This window comes from Eutrigla gurnardus (genome assembly GCF_963514095.1).
Source record: "Eutrigla gurnardus genome assembly, chromosome: 11".
Classification (NCBI taxonomy): Eukaryota; Metazoa; Chordata; class Actinopteri; order Perciformes; family Triglidae; genus Eutrigla; species Eutrigla gurnardus.
The window spans coordinates 14,804,164-14,831,283 of NC_139925.1; the positions used below are offsets into that span (position 1 = coordinate 14,804,164).

General features: G+C 40.8%; 2 protein-coding genes across 2 annotated transcripts; one reads left to right on the plus strand and one right to left on the minus strand.

The window, feature by feature from the left end:
• Positions 1–917: 917 nt before the first annotated feature.
• LOC311021063 (uncharacterized protein) lies at positions 918–3,511 on the minus strand. Its single transcript, XM_084021374.1, has 2 exons — positions 3,258–3,511; positions 918–2,472 (listed from the first exon to the last, which is right to left on the minus strand). The coding sequence occupies exons 1-2, from the start codon at positions 3,436–3,438 to the stop codon at positions 1,466–1,468; spliced, it is 1,188 nt and encodes a 395-aa protein (XP_083877500.1). The 5' UTR covers positions 3,439–3,511; the 3' UTR covers positions 918–1,465.
• A 2,051-nt stretch (positions 3,512–5,562) lies between these two features.
• adss2 (adenylosuccinate synthase 2) lies at positions 5,563–27,120 on the plus strand. Its single transcript, XM_084020816.1, has 13 exons — positions 5,563–5,904; positions 15,056–15,158; positions 17,116–17,184; positions 17,269–17,319; positions 17,454–17,520; positions 19,697–19,804; positions 20,261–20,342; positions 20,428–20,554; positions 22,046–22,200; positions 22,370–22,494; positions 22,667–22,764; positions 23,229–23,378; positions 24,054–27,120. The coding sequence occupies exons 1-13, from the start codon at positions 5,710–5,712 to the stop codon at positions 24,104–24,106; spliced, it is 1,383 nt and encodes a 460-aa protein (XP_083876942.1). The 5' UTR covers positions 5,563–5,709; the 3' UTR covers positions 24,107–27,120.

The window sequence follows — 27,120 nt, forward strand, 5'->3', positions numbered from 1 at the left end:
GAAGCAGCTTCCCAAACACTAGAGATTCCTGAATGAGCTCCTGTTCTGTGTGAGATTTTGAGGCAGCCTGGGAGCGGGTTCAGCTTTACGGTCATTTGATTAGACCAGAAAGTCACGGACGAATGGCTCTAAGCCAGCTGACTGCTTGAATGTAATTTCTGCTTTTCTATTTCAGTAAGACGTAATTAGGAGTTCAAATAAAAACTGTGGAAAAACACTTTTTGAAAGAGGATTTCAGAGCTTTGGATACAGAGTGCGGGGTTAAATGGTTGTGCAAGATGTGTCAAATATATACTAATATATTATAATAATGTTGCACTTTATCAATAAAAAAGATTGACCTATTACAGTTGAATAATGTGATTAAAGAAAAACTGTAGTAGTTTGGCTTAACTGATGATCCCTCACTGACTTGCTGGATAAATAAAGGCTGCTACAGCGCCATCTACTGGTAGACTATATTCCTCTCAGACCACAAAGAGCTGAAGGGTCAAGTTTATGTATTTGTCAACAACGGTAACTCCTCCTGTGAGCTTTCACAACTGGAGACTGGCAATGAATGCTAACGATGTTGCTAAATAGAACTACATCACGTCTTAAAAAAGCTAAATACTATTTATTAAGATTTACATGAGACTCCCTAACTAATCATAATGGCCATTTTATAGACCTGTTAAATAAAGTGTTGCATAGAACAGAAAAGAGCAGATCAGAATCAAATCAAAGGTCGTCAGCATAGTAGCTCTTAATTTGTATGAGAGAAGCTGAAGCAGACGGCACCTGCTGCATAAAACCTGACTTGATCAATGTGGTATAAAAGTGGTTGTTGGTTAACTCATCTGGTTTCACTGTTTACAGCGAGTCTGAGCTAAGGCAACAAATCACTGGAAACATATTTAACATCCATACACAGAAAATAAACAGCAACTACAGACGAGCAGTTTATATTTATTTTAACAGCAGTGTAATTACTGAAAATAGTGACTCTTCCTGTTTGTTGATAGGGAGGGGTAAGTTCCCACCAGAACATCAACAGTGAAGACAGACATACAGTAAAATTCTGTGCTCATGTTTGTCAAACTGCTTAAAATCAACGTTTTGTACTTATGATGAAAAGTAGCTAAATAATTGTTACTTAAAAAAACAACATATCTCTCACTGATGTAAGGACTTAAAAAAAGAAAAAAAAGAATGAACAAGATGGCAGATGTGTAACTCGTTTGTCATGGATTGGCTATTCCTGCTGAGTGTTTCCTTATCCAGTGCAATGGTCCGAGGACAGAGGATGTCACATGTTCAACAGGTCGTTAAGCCCTCTGAGACAAATTTGTGATTTTAGGCTATATAAACACAATTTAACTGAATGTTGCTGTAAGGAGAAGCAAATCACTTGATAAATGTCTCTTAGTGTTGACACTCAACAAAGGTCTTTTTGATAAACATGGCCCCAGGTGGATGAAAAAAGTCAGTATTTCTGAGCGTGGGTCCCTAAGTGGTATTTCAGGTGTGCGCTCTGCAGAAACCCTCTGCCGCAGACGTCGCAGCGGTGTGGTCTCTCCCCCGTGTGGCTTCTCATGTGCTTCCTCAGGTGTCCGCTGTGGGTAAAACTTTTATCACAGAAAGAGCAACAGAAAGGCTTCTCGCCCGTGTGAATCCTCATGTGGATCTTTAAATCTCCTTTGCGGCTGCACTCTTTCCCACAAACATGACAGCGATGCAGTTTCACCCCGGAGTGGCCCGCCATGTGTTCGGTCAGAGCGGTGGTGCTGTTGCAGTGTTTGCCACACACGGGACAACATTTTGAGCCCTTGTGTGATTTGAGGTGCACGATAAGGATCTCGGTGGACTCCTGGGTCTTTCCGCACACGGCACAGAGGATTTCCGCGTCCTTTGAATGCATGCGAAAAGCGTGATTTGTCAAGTGATGACCGGACGAAAAATATTTATCACACAAGTAACAACGATAGTCCGGCGCAACCGAATTTAAATGAAATAACTCTCTGGTGGAAATAGAGGAATGCTGACTTTGGTCGGCCTGTGTTTGGTTTGACCTTAAACTTGCAGCAGGTCTTTCATCTTCCCTGCCATCTTGGACCGTTTCACTTTGGGTCACAGGTTGTGAAGACGTTGAGGTGAGAGGTAGCTCGAACTCTTCGGTTTTAGTTTCATCCTGAAACTGATGGTCTTCACTTTCGCTGTTGTGAGTCTGAGACTGCAACAGCGATTTTGTGTCCCCCTGCTCGTCTTTCTCCCAGACAGATGAATGAGGTAAATATGAGACATCAGCTTCCTTAAACTCTTGTTCTTCTTCTTGTTCTTCTTCTTCTTGCTGACTGGCCCAGAGCAGAAGAGCGTCTTCTTTGAGGTGACGAGGTTCTGAGTCCCTCGGGGAGATGCTGAAGCTCGGCTCATGCTCACATTGCTGCCGCTCAGGGGAAAATTCCTCTTTACAGATGGATGACTGAGAAAAGTCTGGGGGGGGGAAAAGGAAAGATGTATTCTTACTTTATTAGATTTATCACCACCAAAAAGTGTTTATGCTGCCAGACTAGATTGGACACCTTAATTAGCGCTTTGCTAGTGATTGTTTTCAATGTCGTTAATCTGTCCATTACCATCTCAATTAATCGATCGTCCATAAAATGTCAGAAATAGTGAAAATCATGTGTTAGAATTATGTGACATCTTCAAATGTCTTCTTTTCTTTGACCCAAAAACAAACAAAGGTGTTTCGTTTACCAACATGTACAACAAAATAGCAAAGTATCAACCTCCTCACATTTGACATGAAACAACAAATGTGAAATTACAAACATTTATTCTGTAGTTTAATTGTCTTCCGATCACCAATCTAAAGATGTACTGACTAAATTTTCCAGCTCTAATTACAATATTAATAGCTGTTTTTACATGGTTGTAAAATGTTAAACTAAGGTTCATGTTATTTAGAGTAGCCTAATGCTAACACATTGCCTATATATATTGTTGCGTAGACTTCCCAATCCTTTTTTAAAATTAATCAAATCAGTTGAGCTGTTTGTGAAAACTCAACAAGGGTGGCGTGAAGCTCAGCCTTTTGTGAAAAACCATCACAAAAAATCCATCAAAAGAAACCAGGACCAAAAAAATGTGCTTAAATGAGTTGGACAAACAGAAAATAAACATAAAAACGAGATGACACTTTTTCAAACATTTAGGCTCGTTAATGCAGCCTAGTCTGACACTGACAGACGTAAAAGTAAGATAAATAAACATACCTGTTTTGTGGTTTGACACAAACTCCTGCAGCACACCTCTGAGACGCTCGATCTCCTGTTTTGAACTGGAAGCTTCTTCTTCATATTTGGTTATTGTTCGCCCAAAAACCTGAAATATTTCATCGGCAGCAGCTGTCAGTCGCTCGTTTACGAAAGCCCTGAGAAGCTGCGGGACAGACATTTTAACGAGAACGGTTTGATATGAAAATATAAATGACTGCAAGAGGAGGTGTTACAGTGTCGATAGCATGCGCTGTTAGCCTACAAGCTACGGAAGTAACAACAAAAACAAACCACAGAACAAGAGTGTTGGCGCATGTCAGATAGCTGCTGCCCCCTGCAGGAACACAGCGTCATTACCTTTAATTTACCAGCGGTGGAAGTCAGATAAGATACAATTTTATTGATCCCCAGAGGGAAAATTCGGTTATTACAGCAGGACACGAATAGAAACAATTACACATAGAAAGTAAAAACATAAATTAAAAAATCATATGAGTTACAAATGAGAAGGATGATGACTACAGGACCAGTTGAGAATGATGGATCACTACAGGACCAGATCAACAGGTTTGGGGGACTACAGGACCAGATGTAAATGATGGATCACTACAGGACCAGATGAGAATGATGGATCACAACAGGACCAGATGAGAATGATGGATCACTACAGGACCAGATGTGAAGGATGGATCACAATAGGACCAGATGAGACACCTGAAAAAATGAAGTATTTATACTGTTACTTCCCACGTTTACCAGCCTGTTGGTAAATCACTTATATGTCATCAGTGTGGCTCTCTGTTGTAAAATGATGAATTTGCTCACCTTGACTCATTCCTCTAATTGGCGTGGAGCTGATTAGGGGATTTGTCATAAAACAAGATTGGTGTGGAAAAACCAGAATTACATCATTTGCTAATAAAAGGCCCTTTCTAAGAGCAGCCTGAGTCGTGACTTGACTTGCTCCCAGTGCCCTCCTTGGTTCACCCACTTGGCCATCTGTCCCACGAAAGGACTGCTGCGATGTGAGCTGTACCTGGCATTTCCATCGACAGCAGGTAAAAACTGTCACGAACAAGAACAATTCTGCAAAAAAGGAAAACACCTTTGAAAATGACTGAGCAACAATGGATTATCAGTTTTTGATTAAAAAAAAAATGTGGTTATTTATTATGAATGAATGTAATCATTTTCAACTGTTTCATTTTAGGTGCAGCATCATATGGACGCAATGCTCCATAATGTGGGCAATAGGGCACTTGTATAATTTATGATCACCACCAGAGGGAGCCAAATAATTCAAGATGCAACACATCTAATACAGTCCAAGTTAGAGCTTCAGTAAATGTATTTTGATCAACTGTTTGAGAGAAAAGGGAGCAGTGTTATGAATGTAAATACAAGAAATATGACTAAATTCCTCTTCTTTGTAAAAAAAGTATGTTTTATCTCTTTTTTTTGCACACAATATTCTGACTAAGCATTGTAGAGAGACTATAACATGAACATGACATCTGGCTTTAATGAATTAGTGCAGTCCCTGTGTGGTTCTCCTATGACCGCACGAGCCATACTCAAGTTGAAAAAAAAACAGTCATATCTACTCCTGAGACGTATATTTTCATACAGACTTATCTAGTGTTGGTGTTGCGAACGAGGTCAGACATCAAATGCTGTGATGTGTGGCTCTGGTTTTGAGCCCCAAATTGCTGTAAGTGTGCGGGTGAATGGTGGCCTTGCATGGCTTTTGTTGTAAAGGGAGCCAGGTTCAATGTTATGGGGGGAACTGGCCCCCTCTGCCCCTCCTGCCTGGCCCATCTTCTTTTGTATTCATTGATAAAGTCTGTTTTGACATGACTGATGCATTGAAACCACCATAGGATATTTATTTGAGTTTTGTTAGGTTTTTGATCATCACAGCCAGATTCATGCATGAACCTATGTGGAAAGATAAGATACTGTGTTTGTTCTAGTGGGGAAAGGACAGAGGAACCAAAATGCAAAGGCATCTACATATTAAAACAGGTTCATTAATATACATCTTGAAGGCCTTGGTCACACCTACAGAGTAGTGGGCGTGTTCCCTGAGAGATTGTAGAAACAGTCAAGATGATACACGTCCCGTAGGATCCAGATACCCGTGACAGATAAAACCACATCATTACAAGATTAAACATGTGAGCGACACGTATTCATTTCCACACTTATTACTACACGTGAGCTATTCGAATGAGATTTGTGTTTCTGGCCACAATCGTATACGCGGTTTGGTAATTGTGCGCACTTGTACGCATGTGCGTGGCTGTGTTACTTCCTCGCGTCCAACGTTGCCGTGGAGTGAAACCCCCCTCTGTCCTCTCGGCTATCTGTGGTGCAGCAGCAGCAGCAGCAGCAGCAGCACGGTGCGGAAGGGCGCACAAGCGTGTAGTCGACCAGCGACCCAGCGGAAATGTCGGAAAGCGGGAGTCAGGAGGAACCTGCCGGGGCCGCGAACGGCAGCGGCGGCAGCCCGACGAAACGTGCACCCAGACCGGCCGTCGGCAACAAAGTGACCGTGGTGCTCGGAGCTCAGTGGGGCGACGAGGGGAAAGGAAAAGTTGTGGATTTGCTGGCACAAGACGCGGATATGGTGTGCAGATGTCAGGTTGGTTCCCCCCCCTCCATGCTGCATTCACTTGTTATGCGTCCGTCCCCCACCCCGGTTAAGCTAGTTACCCGCAGGTAAACGGCAGCTCGGTGGGTGTCAAGTTCCAGAGCGAGCTAACGACGGTTAGCGAGCTAACCGACCATCTCATTCACTGTGTTGTTCTCTGTGGTTTTTTTTTAGCTAATGTCACCTTGAATTCCTGCTAGCTGCTTTTAGCTCCACGGACACATTTTTTAATGTGTTGTCGTGAATCGACTGCTGTCGTGTGCACATGACGAGATAGCCGAAGGCTAGCTAAAGTGACCGGGAGATGATGTTTATTGTGCTGTATCACATCGGAGAGTGGTTATTGCAGCATCCCGGTCATTTCCTGCTGTTGGAGGCTGCCTTGTTTACATTAAAGTTGTTAAAATGTGTGAAGTCCTCAGAACAATGAATGACTAAACTTGTTGTCAATTATATGCAAAATATCAATAATGAATTAAAATATTCCAGGGAAACACCAAAGTGTGATCTCACTGGTGGATAAAGTTGTCAAATGTGAGATGTTTTTAAACAAACTAGTTTAATCTTGATCCTGCAGACTGCACTTGAACGTAGCAAATGGTGTGCGATACTGCAAGATTTGGCATCGATCCGATACCAAGTAAATACAGGCCAATATACGTTTTAATAATTAAGGTGGATGCATCATCAAATTGCTAAATCTGAATGAATTTCAATGACATTTTAAGTGTTTTTGCGATTTTTCCACCATTACATTATTAATTAGTTCAAACCCAGGAAAGAATTTGGGCAAAGTTTATATGTAAATGGAAAATACTTAATTATCAAACGTTTATTATCAAAGGGATGCAACAAGGGTTACGGTTCTGTTTCGATACACATGTTGTGCGCAAGGAGAAAAAAAATTGCTATTTATATATTCAAAAAATATTTATTTATTTTGCTTTTAAGCTAAGATTTTTTTACATTCAAGTATATTGTATAATAAAATAAATACATATGTAAAAAATAATCTAACAGTTTCAAATGCAAAAGTGTGTCTTAGCCTTGACGACTGGCATAGGATAATATTTGAACTGATCGATATTTACACCACCTCATCATTTCAGTCACTGGGAAGGTACATGGTGCAAAACAGCACAACATGCATCACGAGTTGATAACATATAACGGCATCAATGTGCTAAATAGATGTTGCTTTCTTGCCAATCTAACATCAGGCGAACGCCAACTACGCAGGAAGTGTGTGTAGTTGGCGTTCACCTTTGGTGTGTATGCACATCAAATGTTGTTGCTTTCTTATCTTATCGGGCTGTATATATTTAGTGACATCCATGTGACCCGTCCATTTGGGTACTTTATTTGGACTTGGTCAGCACATTGGCTCAGCGGTTCAACGCCTGGCACTTTGTTGTGAATTTGCGTCCACTTGTTTTCTCATGCAAAACTGGTGGATCGGAGACTCTGAAATGCAGAAGAGCTGTTGTCTTTGACTTGTTGCCAGGGCTTTCTCAACACTATGTACTCGGAAGATTCCTGTTCCTTATCTCCCTGGACATTCATAGTTAAGTCAGACAAGGGAGGAGTGAGCCCCTCACTCCGAAGGTGACTGGTCTCTGAAACGGTGTATTCAGTCAACCTGCCTCGGCTCGAAAACGTAATCACTTGTTTTGGCAATAGCAACCGTCTGAGCAACAACTTAGCTGAGTTCAATTTGGGTGTGTGTTAGCACAACAATGTGAAGTACTTCCTATTTTTGTTGAACTACCGTTGCAGCTCGCAGTAGTTTCCATTGACCATTTGCCTGCTATAGAGTCTGTGCGTATACTTTTGTTTGTTTTAATGTTTTTTTTTTTAACCAAAAATAAGGTTGTCTATAATATTAATGTCAATAGGAAGAAACTGGGTTCCATTCATTATTTGGGATGCAACAATACAGTTAGGCCGTGGTTCAATATGTACCTCGGTTCTTGGGTTACGGTTTCGGTATAGGATAAAAGGGGGTAAAACTATTTCAAAAGTAAATGTACATATTTGAAATATGTACATATTTAAAACGAAGTCACTGTTTTAAATATATATACCTGTAAACATAGAGTCACCGTTTTAAATAAAAAATACCTGTACTTCAGGACCTATATATGACTTTGATGCAGGAGACAGGTTTGGAGTATGCGCTCTTTATCTCCCACTCCGATATATAGCGGACCGTCACAGTGAGATAACGCTCTGTTGCCCGAGAGGTCCAACTATCCGCAGTGCTTGGCTCTGTGCTTTAGCTAGTTCCACGTCAATGCCTTTCTGTTGATTTATAGAAGTCTGTTCTTGTGTTTTCTGCACCGGTAGAATCAGCGTGTTGGAAGGCATCAGAAAGAGACACCTGTTTTTTAACTGACGGTGTTACCTGCTCAGCCGTCCTGCTTCCAGGACATTGGATATTTTGGCAGGGAGGCAAACACATGCTGCTTTCAAGTGCTCCTCTAAAGCTCCCACATAGCCCATTCAGAGAGAAATAGAAGGATGGAAACGTGAAATAACGCAAAATTATATCGCAAAACTTCACGAGTGCGTATTGAACCGTGCATGGCGTACCGTACGCCACGGTTCAATATTATATTGAGAACCATTGCATCCCATTATAGCATTGTATGGAAAGAAAAAACTATAAATGTCTTTTTATTGTAATCTTGGAGATGCATAAAAGCTCATTGACTTGAAAAGTCTGCTTAGTTTCCTGTAATTCTCACACAATGTCAGCCTTACCCCTCACATCTAGGCAATGATTGTCTCAGCATTGAGGCAATATGTTACTGGAATTATTTTTATTGGTCAGTTGACATCCAGACACAGATGGTGAGAGAGCATATCAACCACTCGGCTGCCATGTATCCGTATTTGATATTCTTACACACAAAAATGTTCCACATGTGTTCATTAAATTACTTTTTCCAAAACAAACTATTATATCTAGATTATCTTGGACATTTCTGTACTGTACCGGCTGATACAGACGTAGCCACATTAAGCTAATATCTACTGAGCTCCTCAGCCTTCTTAACATTACAAGCAATCTTGCTGATCTTCTGACTGCTACTAACTCTGCGGTCTATTAGTTATCTCTGTTGATAACATGTTGACATGACACGGATTTTCCGGAGCCTCGCCGTTTCCTTGCTCCTGTAATTCCCATCAAGGCAGGGGACGTAAAAATAAACCACTTCCTGGCAGTCGTCCTGCACATCGTCCCCTCCATACATCTTGTTGTGCGTTTCTGTGTGTGAGCTGCGGGGGCCGATAGCGTTGATCTTTTTATAAAATGAGCTTTGCCAGCGGTCTTGCTCGGTGTTTCTTACAGCCCACACCTCTAAGATCCTCGAAGTCACAGCTGGGGATTACACGAAGGGAAAGCGAGGGTGTGTAGCTGAGGGCGCACGCCACCAGCAAAACACAGCCCTGCTGACCGATGGCAGGAGAGTTGGCCATATTTGTGGCATATCATATAACCATATCATGCTTCGCCAATTAAGTGGTGTAGATATTTGCTCATTAGCCTTCTTGAAGGCTTCAACATATGAAGTTGCATTCGGCAGCACTGGACGAGGAATGCAAAACAAACTGAACACAAGCTGTGGCTAGGGCTGGGCGATTTATCGATTTTAAATCGAAATCGGATGTTAAAAAAATGAAAATAGATTTTTCCTTTAACGTGGGTACAAACCACGGTAGTTTACTGCTCTCTCTCAGCTCCCGTCCCCTCGCTTCATTTGCACATATTACCCCATATGAAACAAATGGGAGAAAGTGGAAAGACATCACCGATGCGGTGGCGTTTCACATCGCCAAAGATATGGTTCCCATATATACAGTTAAAAAGGCTGGGTTCATCCGCGTGCTGAAAGCGATAGACCCCCGTTACGTTACCAAGCCGAAAATATTTAGCAGAAGTTGCCTTGCCCCATCTGTACAACACTACATGCGATAATTCATGTTCTGTCATTTAAATAAAAACATTTGAAATACTTATTTTGTCTTTAGTAGTTTAAAAAAAACAAACATTTAAATCGAAAATGGGATCTGGTATAAAACAAAAACAGGATTTTATTTTTAGGCCGTATCACCCAGCCCTAGCTGTGGCTGCAGTAGAAGTCCCAGCTATAATAATAATTATGATGATAAAAAACTGTTTTCACAACAGAAAACGGAATAGAAAATGATTCTCAGATACAAAACTTACAACACAAACTCACATTAGTGACCACTCAATATTTGTCATGTTTAATGAGCTAATCCATTGCATTGATATTAATAAACAGTCTACAGACAATTTAGTTATTTTAGTTAATTTAATTTATTACTGGGTTTTTTGTGGAGCTGGATCAATTTGTCGATTGAGAAAAATGGTCCAGCAACTTTCTTGTTTTGATAATCGATTAATTGTCGACGTCATTTTCTAAAACAGTCTGAAGGGCTAAAATAAGTTCTCTGGGTTAAATGGACAACATTTCCCGTCTGGAGGAGAAACGGTGTTGTTTTGTCTGCCGGCCAGACAGGAGACAGTTTATTTGTCACATAATGATTTATGATTTCAGCAATGCCACACGCAGACTAAATGCACTCAGTGCGGTTTCTACAGAGATGTTTACCCAAACCACGACTTGGTTTGCAAGATTGTCTTTGTAGCTCTCACATCTGACACAAAAGGTTGTATGCACAAGATCGTTCAATGTTTAAAAGGATTCATTAAAAGTGTCCTCGTACATAAATCAAGTCAAACCTCATGAGCAGAAATGCCTACATACCTCTGGGAAATGTTTAACAGTTAAACAACAATTAAGTGGACCAGTTAGTTGACAACAAACAGGGCTTGAACCTAAGACTTGAATCAGGACATAATTTTCAGATTAAATGATTATGAAAATAATTGTTAGTTGAAGCCTGAGAGTGGTCAGGAATGAGTCCTAAAACCTGGAAATTAGTTTGCATTATTGCACTTCTGGTTCTGTTTTTTTCTTTTAGTGTTTATTTGATGAGAATCAGTAAATACCTCTCAGGCATTTCCTTCATTGGAGGAACCAGTGTGGTGTGAACTTCAGGGTTGGCCTACAAAATGATGTCATCTCTGCAGCACTCTACTAAACATAAAGTCACATTTCCAGTTTTGTTTCTACACGGTCAACAATTTGGTGTTCATATCATTTCATCAAATTTCTGAAAATCTTCCCACCTGACCATCTCAGAATGTCCTGAAAAAATTCAAGTACAAAGACACACTTGTTAATAGGACAAATCCAAAATATTAGGTCTCTACTGTCAATAGTTTTCTCATGAAACATCATTGAATGAAGAGTAGTTTAGACGGTGTTTGGCATCATGCTCTGAAAAGCCATTTTTAAACAGCAATATCTGGAAAACTATCTCACCTGTGGCCTTCAAAATTGACAAACTGTTATTCAATATCAAACTTTGGAGACTTTTCTATTGTAATGTAAAATCTTTATGCTCAAATTAAGATTATTTGATTTGGTTGTGTAATGTATGTACTTAAAGTATGACAAAATGTACACTCTTCAATATTATGCTGTGTTTGTTCATGGTTTAAGACATTAAAAGCTGCTTTCAGCATGTTTAACTCACATTCAAGGACTTATTGCCTCTGTAACTACAACTGTGCTACATTTTAATGTTTTCGTAAGGCTAAATTTATCAGTAGCATTTAGTCACATGTAAGTCTTTGGTAAATGGTCAAAAACACAATTGAATTGCCCTGCTGTGATGTTTACAAGTAGGCTGTTAGGACATGCAGTACCAAAACCGGCCACAAAAACCCCACCAATATCAGGATTTTAAAAAATCACTGCGACAAAATGAGACAAAACACCCTCCCAATTTTTTAATATGATTTTAACAAGAATATGATCTTTCAAAAAAAATAAGTTTGGACCAGATACGTGTTGTCAGTTTTTTGGAATATGACTCTGAAGTTGGGCAAAGATGTGTTTACTTCCATTTTTGAGCCTTAATATCTGTGAAACTAATAATCTAAGAGAAACCATATTTTGTAGAATGTTTAAGCTAACACCAGAGATAGAGGCAGAAGTGATAGAAGTCTTTTATCTGCAAAAATGGGAGCTCAGCCACTCTTCAAATGTACTACTTTATTTCAACAAGCCACATTTTAAGTACCTACCATACTAGGTTATCATTGAGCTACACCCCTGATTTCATGTCTGGAGGCTATTAGTAACAGATATACACTGTAGAAATTTTGAAGGCCACAGGTGAGATAGTTTTCCAGATATTGCTGTTTAAAAATGGCTTTTCAGAGCATGATGCCAAAAACTGTCTAAACTACCCTTCATTCAATGATGTTTCATGAGAAAACTATTGACAGTAGAGACCTAATATTTTGGATTTGTCCTATTAACAAGTGTGTCTTTGTACTTGAATTTTTTCAGGACATTCTGAGATGGTCAGGTGGGAGGCATTTGATGAAATGACACGGAATGACCGTTATGCAAGAAGTACGTTTTATTATAAAGTTATATTTACGATCGAAAGTCACGAATATCTAACTACGGGTTACTATAAAAGTTGCAGTAAATCTCTGTGGAGCTGAAAAGAACTGCAGATCTGGTTAATAATTCTCTGTGGATTCATCACTATGAGAGCCATCTGCCTGGGCAAAAGATTCATCTTGATACTTTTTTCTATGGATAAACTCATTGGTTAACCAATTCTAATGACTAAGACAGTTTAGCTGTAATAGTAACCCATGTCTGCCATTTCATTCCAAAGCGGAGGGGCGTGAGGCCCATTTTTATCCCTGGTCAGGAGGAGGGTCATAGGTCCAGATCAGGTAACATGTCTTGATCCATCTACACCAACAGGAAGCACAGGCTTTATTCTTAAAGAGGTCAAAGAGAAACGTTCACCAGCCTGTCGTTCCCATTTCATACCAACCCCTTTGGTTCTGTGTTTATTCCTCCACACTTTATTTCTTTGAATGCCAAGTCTGTTCTATTTGTATCGCACAATTTTACACCTCAAGGGGCTTTACAATCTGTTCAGCATCTCTGTCTGAACACCCTGGATTCTTTAAATTGAAGAAAGTGCAGGAGGAGTAACAGAGGAGAGATCCCTTTTCCACACCGGACAGAATAAAACATTTTACAATATGGACAATCGGGTTGCGTGAAAAGAATATGTCTCTTATCTCTTGCGCCTGGAAAATCGCTGAGGGCAGGTAGTGTCAGGTGAAATAGTTTGTATCCAAAGAGCACTCGTCTCCTGACACCTCCCTTGTTAAATCCATCCCTCTGTAATCTAGTGTAATCACATTATAAAAGTTTCTCATGATGGGAATAAGAGGCCGATCCCTGGACTGTCCGGGAGTCAGTGTAATGTTCAGTGGGGGGGTGGGATGCATCATTAAAGTATCTTAAAAAGGAGAGGCATCTGCTCCCCCTCTCCTCCTTCAGGGTGCTGCTGTGGCCAGGAATAACCCCATGTGGCCAAAGCACATGCTTAGCTTGATTTACATCCACAGGCTACAGTGTTGGGAACACATCCTGCTCACAGGACCCACGGAGTTGAATTGGCACCTTAGGTCGTGAGCGCGTGAATCGATCTGCAGCTGCCTTTTATTATCAGCACAGCAAAAAATAAACATACACTTACAATGCTTTCCTTCATTCATTCTGTTCCTGTCTCAACTTAGGTTTGTGTGTGCTTTGCCTGTGTTGTTCTTTCCCTCACTGCTAATATCCTTTATTTCTTTTCCGTCTGTGAGAACTCTGACTAAATGTAAAGCACAGAGGAGAAAACGAGGTCAGATTGTGACGTTCTCGTCCGAGGACTCGCTGCTGGGCTCCCACTTTGCATTTTTATCTCCCATTGTCAGCTCTGCTGATCATGTGCAGGTCTGTAATCAGCGTCCAGGTATCCAGCAAGCATTTTGAAAACGTTGTTCCCAGTGATCAGCCAATGAGGGTGGTTCAGCATCTAGGCAGCAGGTTGGCTGGCTACTACACAGAATCAGAATCTGTTTTATTGCCAAATAAGTCTGAACACATACAAGGAATTTGACCCGGGTTTTTGTCGCTGTCAATATACACACACAGAAATAGACACACAACGAAACCAAGGATAAAAAGGTAAACAACGTTTGACAACTATGTACAGATATAAAAATAAGTTAGGACAATTGCATTGTAATCAGAAGTATTGGTATTGGAAAAAAACATTTTCAGAAGTAATCGACTTCTGCTTGTATTCAAAGTGCACAATGTTGCAAAACCTGTTACCAGTTTGAGCTGCTTGTTAACCATAAGTATAAGGCTTTATACAAGAACCTGTACAACCAGATTTGTTCATAAGAGGCCGTTGGTGTGAAAGAGACTTGTGGCATTTCTTGGACACATTTCTTGGATTTTGACTTCCATGCATGAAATTCACAAGTATTCCAGACTTGGTGCACAAAGTCATGTAGTGATGTTTTGCCTTCTTCTTTTTAATTTGAGATGAGGAATTCACATCAAGTGTTGTCCTGATGAATCCGACTTGTATGAGCAAGCCAACGTAAGAGAGGTTTGGGATAAGAATACAGAAAATGCTTGCATGAAGTCCATTGTTTGGACTTAGTTTTATCGTTGGACTTGATACATTCCAAAAAAAGGCAGAGCAGCTTGAAAGAGAAACACATGATTCCTCCAGCCTCATGTCCATGAGGGAGGGCTTGAGGTTGAAGTTTGTGTTATGATGTAGGAGTTGGGAGCAACAAGCATGTCCTGACAGGTTTTGGGTGTAGGTACCAGAACAATATTTATATAATGACGTAAATCCATAGCACCATCAACCCGTTTTTATTTGTCAGTATGTTTACACTGGAGTGACACCTTCACTTGAGATCTGAGTGCATTAGTGAGCAGGAGTCTCTAAGAAACGGCACAGACAATCACACGCACACACGAGCAGACAATGGCCGGCGCTCTGTGTACGCCGCTTGTTTCTACTCGCCAAACTATTCGGCCTGCCTTCCAACCTGCCTCCCAGCTCAGACAAACAAAGTTGCAGAGCCTCCATTAAGCCTGTCTGTGTGTTTCTGTTCTTCTCTCTCTTATCGCTCTCTGTCTCTTCTCCGCAGGGCGGCAACAACGCCGGACACACCGTGGTGGTCGACTCGGTGGAGTATGACTTTCACCTCCTCCCCAGCGGCATCATCAACCCCAAGGTCACCGCCTTCATCGGTGTGTAACGCACACAGATGCAGACGCACACACACTCATGCAGAGACTCTTGTTCCAAGGCCAATCTTTCCTTGCCTTTTTCTTGATGAATTGATCCAGACTCCTTTTAGCCTGGCGCTTGTTATCGCCAGCAAGAGCAGCCTCCGTTTTGACGACTGCTACAGTGAGTGTGATTAGCTTGACTCCGAGCCAGCACACAGGCTTCATCAAATCCACTCATCTGCAGTAACTTCATTAGCTAATGGTGCCTTACTCTTTCTTTCTAGCTTCCAACGACCCCACCCGTACACACACACACACACACACACACACACACACACACACACACACACACACACTTTAAGGTGCAGCTGCATGATCTGTCAATACTTGATCACATTTACGCATTTTTCTTTGATATATGACACATTAATGCTAATCTCAGAGCAGGTTGCACTTGGCCCACCAAGAGAAATGGGACAAATTTGACAAAAAAAATGAATTGCAGCCACATATAGTTTTTGTTTACTTACTGAAAGCAACTTTTTTTAATCATAAAAAGCTTTTTCTTAGCCATTCTTATCAATATGCAGACATTAATTCCAGCTGCCGACATTCTGCACACCATTTTGCATAACAATGCGTTCAGTCCGACGGTTTTACCTCAAAGTGCCCGACTGTATAATAACTGGAGACTTACTTCACATTTTCTTCTCACTGTGTCCATTTAAAGCTGCGATTATTTCACACCGAGTGGAGACCAAATCAGAAAGGATTGAGCGTCTCCTACTTGATAATGCTGTTGTTGTTGTGCATGTGGATATGTATAGCCATGCTAGCAACATGGTTGGATGGATGCAATGTCAGTCCGTCAGTTTGTCCATCACTACGGCCCAGACAGATATAACAGCAGGATTGCCATTCAATTCAGTTCCGACATGCATAGTCCCCAGATGATGACTCAAAATGATTTTTATAATCCCCTGACGTTTCCTCCAGCATCACCTTGAGATACACATTTATGGTTCTTGCCCCTACAGGATGAATACTAACCATGTTGACAAACTTCTGACTTTTCATTAAGTGAGTGTTGAGCTTGAGTTTTGACATTGCTAATTTATAATTGTTTCATTGTTCCAGAGAGGAAATATGTTTCTTTAAATAACAACATCATTCCCCTCCCCCAGCATAATTAAATTAACGAATTGTAATTCATTAAAAGTGCATCCATGGCCTCCAGCACTGGAAGCAATTCTGTTTCCCGTCCGTGAGCCGCAAATTGTTTTTATTAACATTAATTCCGACTGTCACTAGTGCTTTTTTTTTTTTTTTTTTTTTTTTTAATAGCCTTTTTCCACATTTAATTTGGTCAAAGTAATTACCTTCAGTTAATGCAATCCAGTTAAAAAGATAATTAAGGCCAGCTGTTTGAATAGTCTTTTGGTCAGACACTGTTCGGTCCAGCTCCGTCTGACAGAAATACCGTAACATCACAGTTATACATGTGGGGCTGTCTTTTCATAACACACATTAACTCTGGTTTGGAACTGACTTATAATTAGACTTCAGGTAGGTGATTAAAGGTGCCTTTAGACTGTGCAACAATCCTGTACGCTTATTGGACGTTACTGTGAACTGCAGTGGTGGAATCTCACTACGTAAAAGTACTGTACTTTAGTGCAACTTATCTCCATGTTATGTTACTTTATACTGTTAATCCAACAAATTGTGGAAGCAAATATTGTACGTCAGCATTGGTTACTTTACAGATTCCGATTATTAGTACAAAATAAAATAAAATACGCCTACAAATGATTTAGGATGAAGCTACCCAGCAGTATAAAGTAGTAGAACAACCTTTACCAGTGCATCAACAAATATAATTCAGTGATATAATATGTATTATTCTGAGATGAGCCCTTCTGAATAATTAGGAATAAATACAGTCCATTCACTGTTTTTACATTTTTCATCTTAGGCAACGGAGTAGTGATCCACCTGCCGGGCCTGTTTGAAGAGGCAGCAAAGAATGAAAGCAAAGGAAAAGGTGAGTTGTTTTTAACAAGTCTTGTAACAGAACAACACTGGGCTTTGATGTCTGGAGACTGAACGTACGTATGTGTTTGTGTAGGTCTCAAAGGCTGGGAGAAAAGGTTGGTCATCTCAGACAGAGCACACATCGGTGAGTTGGAATGAGCACACGTGAATGTTTGAATGTATGCGTGCATGCAAACATGTGTGTTTGTGGAGGCGTGAGCCCTGCCTTCCCTGAGTGTGTGTAAGAGTGTGTGTCCCCTCTCTCTTCCTCCTCTGCAGTGTTTGACTTCCACCAAGCGGTTGATGGCGTTCAGGAACAGCAGAGACAAGAGCAAGCAGGCAAGAAGTAAGAAACCTGTTGCTTGGCCAAACACACACACACACACAAACACGCACACAGACACCATATACACAAACATGGAAGGAAAGATCAGCTGTTGCATCTTTCTGAGGAAGACATTGACCCATTATTTATCTTTTTACCGCCAGCATGCAGATGAACATCCAAGATAAAATATTCAGTCTGTTTGTAAACAAAAACAGTAAATCTTAATCTTTTCTCTCTTTTGGTGAGATTTTGGAGAATAACCGTTATTGTTGACAATGCTACAACAACACCGTTCCACGAATTTTACACTGAGGCTGCAAAATGAACATACAAGTCTCCAAATTATGTTTTTAAATGTGATGTTCTGTGATCATTTTTTAGAGTGGAGGAAGGAGTGTCAGCCGTAGTCTTATTTGCACTTTTAACTAAAAGAAGACTGTGGTCGTCAATTACAAACCTTACAAACCAACAAAAAATGGTATAATATCCATATTCTTTAATAATCACAATGTGATTAAAAACCTACAGAGAATTATGAATCTGCTCCTCCCTTCGCCTTTAAAACAGGTTTTAAAAAGAGCGCCAGTAGTAACAAATTACTGGATTTTATGTGGAAATGTGTTAAATCTGAGTTTAATTATGTACCGGTTACTCGTCATGGTTCTAAAGGACATCAGGGGATTCGCCTACAGGACCATATATACTATATCACTATGTTAAAACACATGCACACACACCTCAGAGAGGTCAGAGGTGAGACATACGGAGGGTGTTACAGGCCTGCAGCAGGTGGGCTTTATGAACAGCATGACAGAGAGTAGCAGCGCTTCATCTCTAAAGCTTCCTGTTAACCCGGGCCCTTTTAGACTCTTGACAGAGACACAAGTATTTCATGTAGTGTATCCAGGTATATAGAAGTCCATTTCATTCCACACCACTTTAAATCGATTGCAATCTAATAATGAATTAGCCCCGGCAGTGAACCACACCGACGTATGTGAGGAATGTTAAGCTGAGTCTGTGGAACATTCACAGCTCGAGGGAGATCCAGTGTAGTCCTGTTCAAAGCTGGGTTGTCTTTACCAGCTCAGCCCCAAACACCCAGCCAGCTACTGTGTGTGTCTGTGTGTGTGTGTGTGTGTGTGTGTGTGTGTGTGTGTGTGTGTGTGTGTGTGTGTGTGTGTGTGTGTGTGTGTGTGTGTGTGTGTGTGTGTGTGTGTGTGTGTGTGTGTGTGTGTGTGTGTGTGTGTGTGTGTGTGTGTGTGTGAGAGTGTGTGAGTGAGTGCATTTTTATGTTTAACCAGACTCATGCCTGAATTCTGGTTTCTCAAAACTGGAAACACAAAAGGGGAAATGTGCAATCCTGTAGTTTCCCTAAGATTCTAAAAACACACAAACTCAAAATGAGAAACTATTTAGGCTGAAGAACAATTGAAACCAACTCAATTTAGTACCTGTAGAAAAGGTTGTTTCCTAAATTACAAATTAATTAATCTTAGGACACTGTAGCTTCTGTCTTATCTGATGTAGAATATGTTAATTTAACTGCAAAATACAGAATTAATTATATATTTGCTATGAAAACTTTTTTAAAGATGCACTGTTTACATTTCTTTCTGTGTTTATCTTGTGAACCACTGGACTGAACTACATAACCGCGTATAAAGTAGTTGAAGCTAACAGCACCATGACCAGCTACAACAGTAAAATTCTACTTACGCATTAAGCATTAATCAGTTAAAAGTACTAACTTTAATCAAAGTACATTTTGCTAAGTCAACATAGTAAATTCAAAAGTTTACATAAGTAAACTTTAAACTTCAAACAGAGTATTTTTGTGCTGTTACTTGAGTAACGTATCGCAGTACTTCTTCCACCACCGGCAACACAACATGCAGGCTTTTCACTCATCCATCCTTTCATTAGGCTACAAGAAGTATCAGCGTTGTACTAATAAAATAAGGGATACCAGCTGTCTGATTTCCATATTATTTACTGTAACTTGTAAACATTTGTGTGATGTGAGAACATTTCTTCAATCATGCGTGGCAGGTCTAATGTTCACTATGATATTCTGCATGGTTTAACTGAATAATTTAGATGAATGCCATGATGAAAGAAGTATGTTGCAGAATGAGATTACATGCTAATGCTACTCCTGTCCCCCTTCCCCTTCTCTTTTGGGTCTGCCCAGCCTCGGGACAACAAAGAAGGGGATTGGTCCGGTGTACTCGGCCAAGGCAGCTCGTAGCGGTCTCAGAATATGTGACCTGCTGGCTGACTTCACTCAGTTCTCTGAAAGGTCCGTGCCATTGTATGGGCTTCTATCTCTGTCTGGTTCTTCCGATGAAATCTGTAATTCAAGTATATTTGCTCCGTGTGATAACGCTCTCCAAAGACCAATGGACGATGAGTCTGTGAGTACTATTACTGTTTGAAGGCTTATCAGACGCCCAAATCCTGCTCAGCGGTTTCTAGTACCGCAGGACAGGATTTTTAAATTCTTTAAAGTTGCTGCCGGCAATTACTTTATCTTTTGTTGCATCGGTCAAAAGGTCATCGGTAGAAATACTGCATTCACTTGGCTTGATTGTTCAGTTGACTGTTCGGTTAGGGGAAATTAATCTCTAATATACAGTATAAATGGCAAGATATGTTGTTTATGAGCCTCTTGTCGTTGTAATTTTATTGGAACATGATGATGTTATATCAGCTCTGTTGGAAATGAATCCAAACGAATCCATTTTGGCGGTTACAGGTATAAAGTGTTGGCCCAGCAGTACAAAGGCATGTACCCCACTCTGGAGATTGACATTGAGGGAGAGCTTGACAGATTAAAGGTAATACGATCTTAAAATAATAATAATAATAAAAAGTAAAACATGATATATTTGTCCTTATTGCAGTAACGTGTGTGATTTGTAGGACTACGTGAAGCGGATCAAGCCCATGGTGAGAGACGGGGTGCACTACATGTATGAAGCCCTTCACGGTCCTCCTAAGACGATCCTGGTGGAAGGAGCCAACGCAGCACTGCTTGACATCGACTTCGGTCAGTACATGCACGTGCATGTGTGAGCGTGCATGTAAGCACGCCTTACTCTTTAACGTCTGTATATTTTCCATTCATCCTTTTTGAAAATGAGCCACCTCTGTGCTAACCTTTTCCCTAAAAACGAAATGTCATTTCTAATTGCCGAGCGCTGTTCAGTGCATCTACAGCGACCCACTGATAGCCTTGTGATGCTCTTTACAAAAGCCCACTCGGAGCTCAGACTAGGGACGATGGTAAGTTGACTAACTGCTACCAACATGCTCTGGCATCGAGGCTTGCCGTGCACGCTCACAGTTAAACCACTTAATGCCACCCGTCTGTGCATGAGCACGAAGGCATCTGTATCAGCAGTCTGTCGGATGATCGATTGGAGTCAGAGGAGCCATTAAATCCAGAAATACTCTCAAAAGGTTGATGAAAGCCTGATGATGATGGCGCTGTTGCTTTGAAATGACGACCTGCCAATTTAAGTCACTGTCACAGAGCAGACCTGAGACTATTGAGAGTGGTGGCAGTCGATTATTATTATCCAAACACCATGATGGTATTAACTCTGCTGGTATGAGGGCACAGTGTCCTCCACACTGATATGCAAACACTGTCTCTTTCTGACTGGCTATGTCTGTACTTGATTAGAAAGTGTTGCAAATGTCACAGTAGCATCATACTTTATCCGTATCGTTTCACATGAAGCGGATGTGTTTGCATAAGTCCTATTAAGATTTGCGACGCCTGCAGGAAGTCACTTTAACGTTACACGTGACTGCTGGGGGACACGGTAGCTGCTGAACCTGCTCGGCGATTACACAACATTCTTCTGAGCACCGGGTCACCAGCATGCGAAAAGCTTCCAGCAATCCTTGTTTGCTTTCTTTGGAACACAATTTCTTTGGCACATCATTTGTTTTTTTTATCTCTGTGTATCAGTCTGTAAGTGGTTCTTCACCTCAGAGACATCTTCGGGTGTGTTTAGACTACAAACTCACAAATTTGATCTTTTTGATCTTTTATGGCAATTCATTTATTGAGAGGCAATTAGCCTAAAGCCAAACTCGGTAGTCACAGCTAGGTATTTGAAAACATTTAAGCTGAGCAAACCTGCTGTGAACCAGTCTGTGTGTCTAAAGGAGTGTCTATTGGGGGTTGGTTTCTAGTGATTTCTAGCAAATTTTTCATACTCTTAATAGTGCAAAATCATTAAAAAACAGAGTTCAAGTCGTAGCCCATAGGGATACTCACATAGGGTTAATTGCAGTTCCAAATTTTCTACCATAGAAAAGTAAGACAAATAAATAGTAGAGATGGAAAAAGTGTTAATATTAACTTTTTTTTTCTAATTTTTTTTACTTTACAAAAGCTGTGACTGTCCCATTGTCACGGGGCGATGAGGGTGACTGTGGCGATCTCCCCATGAGTTGTTTTTTCTCCGGTTGCATATTTGTTCAGCCTGTATCTGCAGCGTAAGTGAAACGTTCTGTTCCATTGCAGGGACGTACCCGTTTGTGACATCGTCCAACTGCACAGTGGGTGGCGTGTGCACGGGTCTCGGCATGCCGCCCCAGAACGTCGGGACGGTTTACGGGGTCGTCAAGGCGTACACCACCAGAGTGGGCATCGGCGCCTTCCCCTCAGAGCAGAGCAACGTAAGACGACACGCACACCAAGTCATTAAATCATCACTATGCATACAAGGCTTTTTGCTACAAAGACGGATAGAATATCACAGAAAATGTTTTAAGTTTCATGGAAAAGTGTTCTTCATTCACACGCCATACTGGCAACGCTGTTCTGTGCTCATCTGGTTGTCTTCAGGAGGTTGGAGAGCTTCTTCAGACTCGAGGGAAGGAGGTGGGCGTGACCACAGGCAGGAAGAGGCGATGTGGTTGGCTGGATCTGGTGCTCATCAAATATGCACACATGATTAATGGCTTCACCGCGTGAGTTCAGTGTGTGTCTGTGCTGTTTTACGTGTGAATACGAGAGTTTATGTGGAGAATCAAAGGAGTTTGTTTCATTCATAAGAAATCTTTGGTTTAGTTGGCTTGTACTCAGTAAGCAGCTGCTGCCTTATACCTTCCTGTCCTCTATTTTCCCCCCCACCCACTCCAGTTTAGCACTCACCAAGCTGGACATACTTGACGTGCTTTCAGAGATCAAAGTGGGCGTCGCGTACAAAGTCAACAACCAAATTATACCTCACTTTCCAGGTGAGCCCGTGTGTGAATGAGTACTTTTTTTTTAAGTGTCAATAAATTGAAGAATTATTAATCTAAAATAAACTCCAGCACATTCTCCAAGTTTTATTTAGTACAGGTAGGTGAGATAGATGTAGAATGATAGTGTGAGCAGTCTCATAGGAAAACCTTCATGTTTCCCCTCACATAACTTAGTGTATCGTAAAGTGAAATTTGTTGAAATGCAGTTTCCAAGTGTCTGACATCACATCGAAACTGATTTTATCAGTAAAAAAAAAAGTGTTGTTGATGCATCTGTGCCTCCCATATTGCCTCACCCATCCCTCCTTATAGTCCATACTGTTATTTATAGAGAACTCTATTTCAAGGCAGGAACATATTGATCTGTTGGTCATAGCTGTTTGATTGCGGGTCTCACGGTGTGATATTACTCCCCTTCTCCCTCACGACCCCTCTTCTCACTGATTCTGTGCCAGCCAATCAGGAGGTGTTGCAGCATGTGGAGGTCCAGTATGAGACGCTGCCGGGCTGGAAGAGCGACACCTCGGCGACGAGGAGCTTTGATGAGCTGCCGGAGAACGCCCAGAAATACGTCCGTTTCATTGAGGAGCACGTGGGAGTGCCTGGTACGACACACACACACGCACACACACACACATCTCATTTGATAATATACATAGAACATAATTTTATTGATAGATAGATACTTGATAGATACTCTGAGATCGGGTGCTATCACTTTTTTTTTGTCCCAATTCTGTTTTAAGCCTTTTTAATTGTTTTCGATGGAGCTTCTAAACCCTGAGGGGACTAAATTAATTAAATATCATGATTTTTTTCTTGGAAATGTGGTCATCTATGGCGTTGAACCAAAAATACTTCCACACACTGTTTCTAGGAAGCATCAGTGTTGAGATCATGTGTCATCCTTTCTCTCCTATTTTTAATTATCGTCTTAGTTCACTGATGTGATGCAACAGGTCAGGCTGATAGTGAAGAGTTCAAGACCGCCATCTGCTGGACGGCAATGCAAACTGCATCAAGGGTCCGCTGCACTCATAGACTGTACATTTTGAATTGGAATAGGTCGATGCAGGTTGAATATAGGTTTTCCATTAGAAAGCGACAGCCCAGATGTTAACATGTAACCATTAAACGTCTTGACAAAAAGTCAGACAGGAAAAGCACCGCTGCGACATTGAAGTGGTGAAAGGACCGAGCAGCGTTTCTCACATTAAAATTAATTTTCTCCACGTGAAACTGCACAAATAAAAGTCCAACTAAAACGTCTGTTTCCTCAGTCAAGTGGATCGGAGTGGGCAAGTCCCGGGAGTCCATGATCCAGCTGTTTTAGATGGGAGGAGGAGGATCACACATGAAGATGATGCACAGCAGCGACTCAACTGTTCCCTTCTTCCCCTCCTCCGCCCGGACACACAGCCTACCTACCTGTCTCACCTCTCCGACGGAGACATGGCCATCATGTCTGTTCTTAATGCTTTACCACTGTATCATCAGACTGGACCCGTCTGGATCAGACTCCCATCAAACTGACCTTCCTGTACAAAATGGTTCCCGGCGTCTCCACATCTGGATTTTTAACCCTTTTAAACTTTTAAAATAACAGTTCCCTCTTTTTAATTAGTTTTGATTTGTACACAGTAGCCATTCACTTCAGACATGCAACACACCCGGCACCACCAGCTACCGTCAGGTCTGAAAGAGGACACGAGGGAACGGCCTCCACACACACACACACACACACACACACACACACACACACACACACACACACACACACTGTCCACAGACGTTTGCCTGGTCGAACTTTTGTTCACGTGTATTTTTGTTCATCTATGCTGTGTTTTAAAGGCGCTGTGCCAGTCTGGTGTCAGTTTTACCGTCTGCACTTTAGATGCTTTGGATTACATCTGCGTTGGGTTTTATTCTGCCAGGTGTGCAACACATCCTGACTAGATAAAGGGATCCTTTTACTATTTTAAATGCGTTTTATTTTTGATTATTTTCACCGTCGGACAAAGACGTCTCATGTTGCCTTGTCATCCAACCATAACAAAAAGATAGCTTTCTTTTAGCTAGCGACTGCTTCCACTGAACGCTGTTGATGAAATGTTGACGTGCATCGTCCCGCTCATGTTATTCATCTTTAATTTTAGCAGGTGTGTTATTCATGAACAAGTACTGAGGTATAACTGTTACACCCATCTGTTTGTGGGAATCATATTGGGAATCACATTCTTGTGATTATTTATTTGATAATTTTCTTTGTATTTTCAGTACAGTGGTCTGTAAAAGTGTAAAAGGGGGCAAAGATAACAGCTTTTACAAAGAAAAGTGTCAGCGATAGATACCGCAAAAGAGAGTTGGTCATCTTGCTCCTTTTCTTGTCTAGGCCATTGTTATAATGCATTTGTTTAAGAAAAGGAAATTTGAGAAGGAAATATATTTTGCCTTCAGATTAAAAAGCTGTCAATCTTCACTGTTTCACCAATAAAATGACACCGTGAATAAGCCAATCAGAGCTCCCTGCTGGTAAACGAATGGGAGGATCAGGAAAAGCATTATTCCAACTTGGGAGCGTTCATGCAAATCATTTTAATGACCTTAATTAGCTGCTTTTGTAGTGTTTTAAGCAGTTTAACGGCGTACATACAAACCTTTGAATTGGCTGAATCCGTTATATTAGTCTTATTGGATTTTATTTAGATGTAATTGCCAGCGATTGTGGTTTTCCAGCTGTTTTGCCAACTGTTTGGTGGCGATATCTGACTGTTGGTAATTATGGTCTTAAAAATAATCCATTGCTTTTATCCAATCCAGCTTTGATTCAGTTTTTAATACTGCTAGATGTGATCTTCAGATATTTGGATTATGTGAAAGGGTTACTTCAGTCATGTAGTATTGCTGTTCTAAAAAGGTTGTGGGACTATTTATTTTAACCTGTCAAAGATGAAGCAGAAGAGGCCAAAATAACGTTGAGTCGTCAGTCTGGGATCAACACAAATGCTGAAGCCTACATTTCCCATAATACCACTCAGCAGTGTCTTTCATTGTGCCATGTTCATGTTCAATCATGTGATTCGATAAATCAAGATGGTTTTATGATGACAGAATTAGTCGTGTAAGTGAGGGTCCCAAAAAAAAAACTATATCCAAAGATTATAATTTGAAAATATGAATATTATGTAAAAGCTGTAAACGTGTTAAGATAACTTTGATGTTGCACACGGATGTGGCATTAGACCAGACTTGCTCACGCTCCTCCTGATGAGCAAACCGAACGCTGCGTAAAGTTGAGTTTGGGTGGAAAAAAACATCACGTTTCACAAACATACCAAGTATAACTCACGCTTTAAAAAACACATTATTTTCATTTGAAAGCACCAACGGATCTTAAAATATTATAATTTCACATTTTTGCATGTTTGGATTCTGTTGAATGTGTTTTTTTTTTTTCGTGTCGACCTGTTTTACAGAGGCAGCTAAACAGTGACACATGACACATTTTATATGAGAACACAATTGAGCATTAACACAAGTTTGAACGGATTTGATGACAGAAATATTGCATTCAGTATTTTAAAGGAAGCAGTGAGTCATCAAGTCGGTTTAACTGGGAAAAATTACTCATTTACTATAAATTTGGGATAAAACTCCTCAAGTTTGTCTCTACCAAACTAGGCCTAAACATTTTTTCTCAGGATATTAATTATAAATGTATTAAGTATGTACGCTTTGTCTTGAGATGGTGTGTAACTGCTGAAATCATGTATTATCTCCTCCTAATGATAAAGAAAGCCGTTCACATACTTACTGGTTCACTCGTCTGACTCCCAGTGGAAGTTAAATGGATGGAAACTGAACCAGGATCATTGTTATCTGCTCTGTTCGACAGTCTGCTGTGAGCCTGTTTCTCTTTGTTTCTTAACGACTTTCTCTCTCTTGCTGTGTTATAATGAACGTTTATCCCTTTACATGCTCACACTGCCAACTTTTCAATGAATCCCCCCTTTTTGCAACCTTTTTTTTATTCTGTACATTTCCTTTCTTTCTCCACCTTTCAGCCTGTCGACTTTTCTAGGGGTAGACTTCTATCTGGTCGAGACGAAATGAATGTTTTAGGCTGCGTACACACAATCTCAACACGTGAGTTATTGTGTCAACTTCTTTCGTTCAACCCCCTTTACATGCAGGTTTTTTTTTATTATTTCCAGTCACGTTATTATCAGGTTGTGGGGGGGGGATCAATCAATATTCCCCCAAAAATGTACCCTGACATGCTATTTGGTGTCTTTGGAAACTTTGGGATCTCCACTAGAATTTAAAATAAAGTTCTGTGGGTTTGAA